Raw genomic sequence first — 12158 nt, 5'->3', positions numbered from 1 at the left:
CGAGGCAGAGGAGCACCTGAGCTGAGTGCGGCCCTGAAGAAGCTAGGGCACAGTACTTATCTTATCTCCAGTACTTATCCCCATGAGGATGGTGGCCAACATTTGTATATCACAGCGAGTTACTGAGCTTTCACACAGAAATTAGGACACGTGGTGGCATTTCACCTAGGGAAAGCAGAAAGGCCCACTGGTGCCACAGAGCCAAGAGGCACTGATGCCTTGCCGAAAGACTGCTGCCCCTTCCCTAGGGCAGTCTATCTACGGGAAGAGGAACCTGATGGAAACTTAATGGCAAGTCACAAACTCAACAGGACTTTTATTGGGTGGATGTAGGCACATCTCCTTCAAGGGCTAAGGGGAAGGTGCTGACCCACACACATGGGAGGTCTGAGGTTTGGCATCAACGCTGTGCAGAGCAAGTGTGTGCCTCAGGAGGTCACCTCAGAGTGAATTGTCTCACCACAAACCATTAGAGTGAACAAAATGTTGACAGCTAGAAAAGGCTGCTAAACCATCCTTCAGGAAAGCCTATTAGGAACTCTGAGATTTTAGAAACATAAGATCCTCTACATTTGGAAAACTCACCTCCCTGGTGGCCCACCCCACAACCCTGTATCCATCACAGAAGCCCCCACCGTTGGCCTACCATGAACTCCCCAGGAAAAGGAGAGTGGGGCGCTACTCCACTATTTTCATTTTTGGACGATGTACTAGATAATATATTATTGAATTTTTGAACGACGCTGAGTTTGTAGTTTCTACAAGCATTTTGTAAGACCAGAATAGAATTTAAAAGGCTCCTGGCAAACTGGAGAAATGTGTGAAGCTAATAGGACACGATTCAATAAGGAGAAGTGCAAAATTCCACATTTAGAAGTAACAATCAGCTGTTCAAGTCTGGGAACTATGAGCTAACAAGGAGGTTTGTTTTTTTTTATAAAAGGGTCTGAGGGCTCTTAGGAAATCCTCAAAACTGAATATTAAATGTGAAATATAATTGTACTTCAAAACACACATCAGGAAACTTAGCAGCTCTACTTAGCATTGCCAGGCAATACTGGGTCAGTCTGGGGCACTGTCCTTCGATGATGAGGATGATGATGATGATGATGATGATGATGATGATGATAATAATAATAATAATAATAATAATAATAATAATAATGAGGGCCAAGGGTAGCAGACAGACCTGGGGCAGTCAGGGAGGTGCTCCTCCTGGTATGGGTGGCATTGACGATGGCACAAGATGTCTGTAACTGTACCATTGGCAGCTCGGCAAGTCACAGCTGGAGGTGCTTGATCTAACGGGAACTCAGAGAGTGCCCAGAAGAGCTTAATGTTCCTTACAAACTGTAAGAGCTATATTCACGTAGAGGTCTGAGCCTGATGTTGAATCACCCATTTGACATATCTGCGCTGGAGTGCTTTCTGCAGCAGCATGAAGAGTGCTTTTCTACGCCCAGTGCATCACCGTGCTTGACAGTAATACCCCATAAAGTCAAGGGTGCTTCAGTTGTGACAGTGCTGTAATTTTCAGAGAGCACTGGTGTCAGCACCAGAGCTGAGAGCTGCTGAGCCCTGCTGCAGTCTCTGCTGTCTTGGCCTCAACATGATAACTACAGTTTTTCCCTCTCTCTCACCTGGCAGATCAAAGCGTGCAGGATTTTTTACACACAGTGTACGAAGGAGCAGCCGACTCTGGCCAGAGCACAGTGGTCCAGCTGGCATGTTCCTTCTTCGTGCCCACCGGCGTGATGCTCTCACCCCACTTCGCTGCACGTGCCGCGCGCTGGGCAAACAGCAGCCTGCAGCAGACCGACTTCACCGACCCCAACCGAACTGCAGCCCAAATACAGGAGTGGATCTCCAGTAACCTCGGAGGTAGTGTAACAGCCCACGAGAATGATTGCACATGGATAAAATGTAAAATGATAACCAGAGAGCATGCACTTAAACAAGTGTAAATACAACCAGGCATCTCACCACACTCCCTGTTGCCTAAACCAAGACCAACAGCCAGGAAATCTAATTCTTGTGGTGCTGCTGCTCATTTTTAATGGAAGGGAAGAGCCAGCATATCTGTGAGCACAAGCCTGCAGTATTAAGCCATCAACCGCATGGCCTTATTCCTATAGTTTTTAAAACGGCAATCCTTTGCAGCGCTTTCAGTTTTAATGAGGAGCAGCCCAGCTCCCCAGGGACGGAGCTTGCTGCGCTGAACGCCTTCATGCTGCGCTGGGGAACGTGCCGAGCTGTAAGCTCAGCAGTTAGGCTCCTGAGTTTAAAAAAGTCAAAATGGGAAATGAAGAGAGTTCGCTTTCCACACAAGCAAGGAAACTAGTAAAATGAGATTGTATGTTAATGAAAACAAAAAATAATTGAAAAAGAAAGTCCTTATAAGCAGCAGACCAAGTCAATCCCTGATTCGCCCCATTGACTTCAGTTACATGAATGTTAATTTGGCCATCAACATGTAATGTGGTGTTTAACACAAACATTAAAGCTGTTATTGAAAAAAAAATAATCTGTGCTTCTCAAATGGACTGTAATAAGTGATCCAGCTTCAAGAAAGGAAATTATTGCTCTAGAAGTGGGTACTAGAATGGGAGTTCGTATTGTGGTACTCAGATGAGTTAAAGGTGGATCACACCTACAAAATTCTTTGAGATACCCAAAGTGGGATGAGTTGAACTGCTAATTACATTGGATACGGGGAGAATTAGGATATGAGCTTCGGTTGACTTAGTTACTTCATCTTTGTACAATAGCCCTCAGCATTGAGAAATTTGAGCTCAATTATGGGGACAACATGGACCAAGAGGCAACCTTGAGGTCCATGTAACTAGTTGTACGATGACTCTTGCCATTTGGGCTGCTGAGCAGTCCTGGCCTGCTTTATTTCTTCACAAACAGGACAGCCTGTGTCTCCCTCCCTGTCTCTTTCCCATGCAGATGGAGACGTGCATGGCCTGCCTTTGGAGGGAGCTGCATCGCCACTCAGTCGGGTCACTGTGGTGAGCACCATGTACTTCAAAAGCGTGTGGCTAAAGAAGTTTTCCTTTATGGATACACAGATCTTGCCTTTTACCACGGCGGAGGGCATAATCCTGAAAGTGCCCACAATGCATCACACAGCTGAAGTTAACTACGGTAACTGTCCTTATCCCTGACTTTCTCTATAATACAACACAGAATATTTTTACTTATTTAGTTTTCCACAGCTACTGCACTAAGCTATTTTCCCAGCTGAGACAATGATGAGAAAAAAAATCACCTAAAACAAAGACACCAACTGGGTAACTGAATTGACTCTTAGTCCCAGTCACAAAATACATACTTGGTTCAACATGGTTCCTAAAACATCTACTGTCCCTCGCCCATCCCTAACAGACCAACGCTTGCCAGCACCCATCAACAAGCTTGTTAGTTATAATCCCTACCAATTTGGCTTGTGGGTTGGGTAAGGTCCTGTCCCCTCACCCTGATCACTGTCCCTCAGGTGTGCAAGCACCAGAGAGAGGATAATATCACTGTGAGCATCAGTGCTCTGGTCACAGTCTGTCTCCAAGGATTTAGGGTAAAATATTCAGGGCAAATTCTGCAACAAAGAGGAGGGGAATTTTTCTGGCCCTTACATCCAGCGAGTGGATGCCATCAGCGTGGAATTAAAACACTATGAATATAGGTCAAACGTATTTGTATAATATATAAACATATTGTATTCTTCTTTCAAATGTTTGGAGCATAAAGGTTGGTGACACAAGGATTCATCCTGTAGACTTAATGTTCAGCAACCCGGGATTCTTCCATTTAACTCTACAATCCCTTTTCAAATATAAAAAGCTCCTTTCCCTTCTGTTTTAAATTTCAATATCTCACTTGTATAAAAACCTTTTTAATTCCTGATCTAAATTTCTTTAAGACTAGTTTATATCCCTTAGTATCGTGCAAGATATAACCTTTAACTTAAATAGCTTTTTTTTTTCATCTTTGATATTTACTCCTAAATGTATTTTTGAGTGAGATGCCAGGCTCATCTAATCTCCTCAGTAAATAGGTATTCCAATTCTCTACTGTACTTTTCCATTTTGAATTAATCTTCATTGAAAGTAAGGGACCAGAAATTTATATAATTTTATTGAGTCATACACATGCTCAATACTCCACTCTTAGTGTTTATATACCTTTGCTAAAATGCCTTGCTTAGTTCATTGGGTGTTACTCAGGCTGTACCCCACCTGTTTTGTCATTTTCCACTCATCCCTCCATTATTTTTTTTTCAGTTGAGTCCTGGGTAAATCAAGGGGAGGGAAATCTCAATAAATACATGCCCTTTTTTGTGAGTTTCTGAGACATTATTGGATTTCCACCACCCCAGTGATAAAAGTAACCTCACTGTTCAACTTTGATGAAAATCTTGATCATTGGCAACACTTTGGAAAGCCACTGGTAACTTCTTTTCAACACAGGAACCCCTTCGAGCAGTTGATTGCTACCTTCCAGTTCTGGCTCTAACTGACATCATTTCTACCTGTAAACAGCACCATAGAGAAACCGTGTCCAATGTTTCACCTAAAACTAGACAGCTGGATCTATGCTTTTTTATCAAGCCAATTATCCAGTCAAAAAGATTATAGATTTGTTTGCTAGGGTCTACCTGATTTGCAGTTTATCTCACTTTCTATTTCCCTCTATGACTTGACTATTCATTTCTCCAGGGTATACTCAAAACTTTTCAAGTGAAGACCCAAAATTTCCCAGACAACTTTCTTTTTCTTTATAAATACACTCTTGTTTTCTAGACTACTGTCTAGAGACACAACCTCTGAATTTACAGGTTTATTGAAAATCTTTGCTAACACACTTGCAATTTCACATGCAAGTTGTCTTTGAATTCTGAGGTGGTAATTATGCAGGCCCCAGATTTGTCTCTGAAGTAGGTTAAGCCTCATTTCCATTTCTGGTACTGTAATTCCTCTTGTTCTCTCCTCATTTCCATCAGGTATCTCACCATTATCTGATGATATATCAAACTAATTTTTTCCCATTGCTTCCAGTAAAAAAGTGGAGATGAATCTAAAAAAAATTGAATTCAGTGTTCAGGAACGCCATTCATCCTTCATTTTTCTCTTTTTTTTTTTTTTTTTTCTCCATATGGTTAAAACAGTTTCCTTTTCTGGTCAACAGCCACATCAAGCAGGCAGTTGGCCAGATATTGTTTCTATACCTCTTTATCTCTGAACCATAGTTAACCTGGCAAAGGAATCATTTTTTCTAGTCTTGGAAAGCTTGCCCATACTGCTATGTCTTTGTGGTATTTCCTCTTTCAGAAAGTCCATGGTGTGTCAGCCACACTTCCTCCTCCTGCTGGGACCACCCACTCCTGAGCATGTTCACACTTCTGACTTGGAGAGCTCCCATCCCTCTTGTGCATTCTGACTTTTTCAGAGGTTAATTGACTTTACCAAGGAGTGCCAAGTTTCCTTTTCCAAAACTCACTGCCTTCTCATCCTCATTGTTGAGTAGTGTAAACTACTACATCAGCTCACAGTTGTTCAGCCCTGGGTGACTCTGTATCCCTAGCTCACTGCAGGATCTTTGCTACCCCTGAAATCTGGAGGAGCATCATCCTTTGTTCCTTCACAAGTTATCTGGTTAAACAAATGGGTTTCTTGGGACTATCAGCTCAGGAACAGACCTTTTATCCGAACAGTTAGTAGGGTGAGACAAAGAAATGAGACATCTGAAATGACTGAATGCAGGCTCATATAAATGGAGAACTTGGGTAAAGACCAGTGATCAGAAATTCAGCAGCTGACCTACATTACCTGAGCATAAATGTGCTCAGAGGCCTCTGCAAACTTGGTGTAAAATCAGTTGTTCTCGTCTGACCATTTGTCTAAATAGAAGAAGTCCATCCTGTTCATCCGTAATATTTCCATAGAAAAGGGAAGTTACCAAAATACTGGGGTTACCTCTTCATCCAGTCTCAAATTCGTGAGCTTTCTTTAGCTGGAGAGACTTTAGAGGAACTTTAGAGGAAAATAGAAATGAGACAGATCACTGAAATTTTACTGATTTTCAGATTTGGTAGGGACAATTCAGTCTTTGTCCCTAGAAATGCTACAAACATCTCTGACAAATTAGTTTGAAATTAATAATAAAAAAAAAAAAGACAGGCTTACTACAACAAATTAGAGACATGAGATAACTTTCCTTCATTATTAAATGATCACAGCTGTATACTGTCAGCACTCAAAATGCAGAGTTAGTTGTGGCCTGTATTGATCTAGCATTTACAACATTGTTTATCCTTTTAACGTGACCATGCAGAACAGATCAGCCTGGGGACAATTAACACTGCTCTGAGTAAGTGTCAAAGTACTATTTACACATGTTTTTTAAATGCTGCAGCTATTTTGTATTGGTTTTAGTGTTGTGTTTTTTTGGTTTGTTTGTTTGTTTTTTCCCTAAGTGATTTGTTGACTGTGTTTGAATACTGATTTAGCATGTGTACATATAGTCCTTATGGGATGCTCAAAACCAGCTCAAGTAAGGAAGATGAAACATCCTGACTCAGTCATCTCAAGTCTTTGGTTTTCTTTTTAATTAACAAGCCAGGTCAGTGGACAACACAAATTGAGACACAAGCTTCAAAGTGTCAGCATGCCCACAAATTAAACCACTCCTGGCCAGTGCACAACAAATGTAAATGTTGTCTGCTTGCAAACAAGGTCTTTTTAGAGCAAAAGAATCCATGTGCTGGGAATTGGTTTTATGAGTGCAATTCCCTCACTGCGCTGCATGGTGTGAGGGTTAATCTAAGAGTCTAAAACTTAATCTAGCAGAATAACCAACATTTAATGAATGCTATCTAACATAGAATTGCAAAACTAACAAGCATTGTACATGGAATATTTGAGACTTTCTATAGCTATATATTTCTGAAAAAATATTTAGGTATGATGAGCATTAGCTAGCTATGTTTTGTTTTTTATTTTATAGCTGCTGACTCAAAAAGCATGAATATCTAACCTTAAAGATAAAACTACTACAGTTTGGTGAAAAGGGAGTAGATCATTGTGGATAGCCTGTGGCAATGGCAATTATAAGTCACTTACTCGTAACTTGTATTTAACTCCTTGCACACTATTGCTGAATGTTCCTGAAATGATATTTACTGGATCAATAGATGAAAAAATGAGGAAAATTGTGATAATTGGGTTTGTTCTGTTGTTTAACAGAGCTCACTAGAAATGTCCGGATTAATTGTTCAGCAAAATATAGAATTAAAATGGTACTTTAAGATGTTTTTTACAAGATGTTGCATAACTAATCACAAGGTTGGAAGCCAAGCAGCTATTACTTTTTACACTATTTTTCTAAAACCTTCATTTGATTTTCATAGTTTCTAGGCCTAGATTTTCAAAACTAATAAATTTGGTGCATAAGTATAACCCTAACTACTTTATCATTTAATGTAGCTATTTGTCTCCTGAAATTAGAAAAAATATATATATTTTTTAATGGTAGTAAAGATAGAAACATAAGGCAAAGTAAGTTTCAGTTAATTAAATAGTATACTCTTTTTTCATAAATGCTTTCAGCAATGAATTTTTAGGGAAAGGTATTATAGATGGAAATCACGGAGAGAACAGTACACTTACTGAAAGAGCACGCATTGCAGAAACAGTCACCATCACATTACTGTCATTGCCTTAGTAATGTTTTGAAAACTTCTCCAGAGTTATTTTATTTTTTCCTACTTCAATGGTGAAATGAGATCTGTATTTGCCCACCTACAGGCCAATTCCAGACGGCAACTCTGGAGCCTTTCAGTGTGGTTGAGTTACCCTACCTAGGGGAGAAACTCAGCATGTTCATAGTGCTTCCCAGTCACAGAAGAACACCTTTGTCCCAGATTGAGTCTCACCTTTCTGCCAAAACCATAACACTCTGGACCAGCAGCTTAAAGAGGATGAAGATGGACGTTTTTCTACCTAGGTAATTTTATTCCTCAAAAATGGCTTCCCTACTCCAGTTGTCACAATTACGAGTGTTAGTGCTGGCATGAGTAACCTCCAAGACAGTGTGATACTTTGAGATCTCTTCTTCACAATCAGAAAAGCTCTAACCCTTTAATAAGTCATGATGAAGAGGTGAGCTGAGAATACCAAAGTTTTTCAATGTGTTCTGTACTATTTAGAAAAAAACAATAGTAGCATATTTTTTACAACTTACTACATACTACAAAAAACCACTGACCAACTAACTTGTCCCCACTTCAACTCATACCCATTTTTCTGTGCACAAAGCAACTTTCAGCCATACGTTTTGAACATTAGTCATTAATTGCTGCTACCAAATGCACATATCCCTGGTAGTACTTTCTATCAGATACTCAAATGAAATCATGTAGCAAGAGGAATCTAGCACAAGCAAGCCTTTTGTAGCTGCACCTATTGTATCCATCAGCATGGAAGGGCCTCATTACACATTCCTTACAATACATTCCCCACATTAACAAAGCACTGAAAAAACAATCTGTACATTAATACCCCTTTCCTCCAAGCTAATTTTTGGTAATGTTTCAAAGAGCCCTTTTGCTACAGCTAAGTAGGGCATTAATAAAATCACATACAGGAAAACGCAAAGTTCATGTGTCAAGAAGAATGAGCAGCAGGCTGATTGCAAGAGGTGGAGGCAAGAGATTCTTCCTGTTAATGTCTTCAAGTGAAGATGAGTTGCTTTTCTGGAAAATATGCTTAATCAGACGAAAGGCATTGAGATCATACTGAAATAGATGGCTGAAATGCAAAGGCTTGAAATAAATTGTATCTGTTCCACCTTTTAGCTCTATGAAACTATGAATGCTGCATTTAAATAAGATCTATCATCTTAATTCCAGGTTCAGTATTCAAAGCCTTTTTGACCTAAAGACAGTTTTTTCTGCCTTGGGAATTCGAGATGCATTTGATCCCATCACTGCTAATTTTAAAGGTGTTTCAGGTAAGAGGCTTGACTGAATATAAAGTGGTCATTGACACAATGGTTGTAGACTCTCAGATCATATTTGAATGATTCAGTAGACCTGGGCCCGCTGGACTGATTGTGCTTCCTTCTCTACAAACTCCAAAACACAAATCACATTCAGCCAGTCTAATTTATTATTGATAACTCCATTTTGAGCTGTTGCTTTGTAGAAAAGAGGAATCTGATAGGGACAGGGTTGGTTTGGGGTTTTCCTTTTTCTACTTTCACCGAGTAACCCTGCTTTCAGCCACAACAACTAGGGAGACCTCTCAAACAAACCATTCCTATCAGGTCCAGCATTTAGTTCACCCATTGTCCACGTGGTAGGAAAATATAAAGATGAAAGAACAGGTAAATTAAGGTAAAAATGAGGGAGAAAGGGGTATTCACAGTGACTTAAGTCACCTGGAAAGTCCCTGTAATCAGAGACAGTCGAATTTGTGCATTTCTGCTCATGCCCGGCCTTCCTCCATCAGCAACGGAGATCTGAGACATGCTGTCCTCCCTAGGCTGAAGTAACCTGATGCCACCTTCATGCATTATCTCACTCTAAAGATGTTCCTACATTGCCTCAAAGTGATGCTTTTCTGTGGCCTGAGCCTGTGACAGAGGACATGCTCAGACAGAGACTCAAAACAAACGAGAGTTTTAACCTTTTCTCTGATTTGCCTGCACTTGGAGAACGCTCACCCAAAAGCCACGCAGTTCCATGATTTCAGCTACATGCTGAGCTAAGAAGTCCTTAATATAGAGCTAATTTAGACGTTCAGGCTGTCTATATTCATCCATCTATAAAGACACATCTATGAAAACACTGAATCAAACTTAGAATTGAGGATCTTCTAACATGGAAGCCAGATACAGAGAAAGTAATTGAGAGGGAGATGCATACTGTGCTGTCCTGCTGAATTTGATGTGATAAAGGAACCATGGAAAAGAAATGACAGTAGAAGAAAAGCTGATAACATGACATATGGTATTCAGCATCAGTTCACATGTTGATAGCACATACTCCATGTTATTGCAATAAGTTCCCCGAAAGTTAAACATTGTCTAAAATTATATTCCTTCTAGTAAGTGTTAGGTATTTCATAAGCAGTGCAATCTTAAGAACATTTTAGAAGTCATAAGAAGGGCTTCAAAGTTCAACTAGTAATAGTAGCTATGTTTCATTTATTAAAAAAAAAGGAAACCAGCAGAGGCCAGGCACACATCAGTATTTGAAAACCAGGATCAGATCCTGATGCAGGCAGCACTACTCCAGCTAAACACCAAAGGACTGGAATCCTTTGGTCTATCTAACCTGCAGGGTAGTTTAGTTTCAGTCAAAGTAATTGCCCAAATAAAGTATCTGTTATGCATTTCTTATATCCTGTAGGAAATATTAAAAAAAGGTAAAAGCATTCTAAAACAATAAAAAAATAAAATGTTCAAAGTGAGGTTCAAGAAGGCACTGATAATATTCACTTGTTGTGCTTTTTCTTGTTGTATTTTCTTTTTTTCTTCCCAAGAGCAAGCTGGTCTTTACATTTCAGAAGCCATTCACAAAGCAAAGATTGAAGTAACAGAAGATGGTACAAAGGCATCAGGAGCTACAGGTAAATCACATATACAGATATAATTATCACTCCTGAAGCTTATCACTATAAAAACAACAGCTACTCTTTCCTTTAAAGCAGCATGCCAGCATTTAGAAGTATGCCTAGTCTAAATGCAAACATTTGTATCTAACACATTTCCATTTTACCTTTGTGATTGCTCATTAGAGCTCTTAAAACTCTTCCCTTTCCATGTCTGATGTTCAATTAAGCATGCAAATGATCAAGTGAAAACCAGCTTTGCCAGCCCAGGGAAAATCCAGTTTAACAAAATAAACCCAGCTCTCTGTTGGTCAGATCATGAAAACAAAATAAGAGGGTTACTATCATTTTATCCATAACTCCTGAAACTCCTGTTACAAGGTTTGTTTTCTGAATATTGCCTTTTTTGGTGAGCATTGAAGTTCATGATGCAAAAGTTTCTTCTTTGTGAAAATAATTCCAAGCTTGTTACTTAAGCACTTAAAACCATGACAATTTGCATGCAGTAGTTTCTCGTAACAGATAATTTCCACACACGCAGCAGGGACTGGACTGCAGAGTTAACAAATTACCTTTGTAAGCTGAATGATGTGTTCACAAGTCCTCCATTGCATAAAATTACTGAGTTGTGCAATTTTTTAAACCACATGAGCTTTATTAAAACACCCTGCATTTTCATCTCCTTTATGGAAGCCTCAGATGCTCCAGAGATGCTCCAATCCAGAAGAGGCCAAGATTTGTGGGTATTATACCCACAGCAGCAACTTTGAATAAGACACATGTTATATATACACATACATATCACAACCACTTGTCATAGCTAAACTAATCCTACTGTAGAGCTGTAGAATTTTAAATCTCAGCAATTTTCATCTTTAACAGTGCATTCATATTTTTAGTCACTTTTTGCTGGCAATTCCTGTACAAAAGGAAAGCCTTTAGGTGGCTCCAATCACATACCAAAGATTGTTGCAGTCAGACAACATCAGACCTTTCCTAGCTCCACTGAAATCAATGCCAGCACCTCCATTGATTCCAGTCAAACCAAGCTAAGAAACTGGTTTAAAAAAGTCTAATTATGTTTGTTTACTATAAAATCTCTGCTGCTAGCCACAGTGACTCGAAAACTAAGGTAGCTTTTCTTAGAAGCACTGAAACAGCACCAGACTTATTTTATTGAGTCCTACTTGAATTTTTCAATTGGATTCTGTTTTAATCACTCGTTAAATTAATTTAATTTTTGTTTTGTTTTGTTTTTTTTTTCTTTGGACAATATAGTCTTAATACTAGATAGATACAAGGCAGAATTCATTAAAAACAGCTTATTTCAATAATAGCTTTCTGAGCCATCATACTTTTTAGGGACAATTTATTTACTCTCATTAACCCACACTCAGAAAGTTATGTCATGCAGCAGTTTGAGATCAAGGATGCTCAGGTTTTGTTGAGAGCTCTGACAAATTCCAGGATGGCATACTACTTCTCTGTTCTTTCCCATTGAGAAGAACAGCAATTTAGAAGAATATATTCATGCCTTATCTTTTG

The 12158-nt window shown here is 39.4% G+C and overlaps 1 protein-coding gene across 3 annotated transcripts in view; it reads left to right on the top strand.

Moving 5' to 3' along the window:
• LOC311430255 (protein FAM124A-like) overlaps positions 1–12158 on the top strand; it is a 76379-nt gene that overhangs the window by 61739 nt on the left and 2482 nt on the right. For all 3 annotated transcript variants that reach the window (XM_084506797.1, XM_084506795.1, XM_084506796.1), the window contains 5 exons: positions 1648–1881; positions 2953–3150; positions 7806–8004; positions 8909–9009; positions 10545–10631. In XM_084506797.1, the coding sequence (XP_084362923.1) occupies positions 1648–1881; positions 2953–3150; positions 7806–8004; positions 8909–9009; positions 10545–10631 (819 nt within the window). The remainder of the gene's footprint in view (positions 1–1647; positions 1882–2952; positions 3151–7805; positions 8005–8908; positions 9010–10544; positions 10632–12158) is intronic.

This window comes from Aythya ferina (genome assembly GCF_964211825.1).
Source record: "Aythya ferina genome assembly, chromosome: 1".
NCBI classification, from domain to species: Eukaryota; Metazoa; Chordata; class Aves; order Anseriformes; family Anatidae; genus Aythya; species Aythya ferina.
Note: the sequence above shows the minus strand (reverse complement) of the source record. Positions and strands in the feature narration are given on the sequence as shown.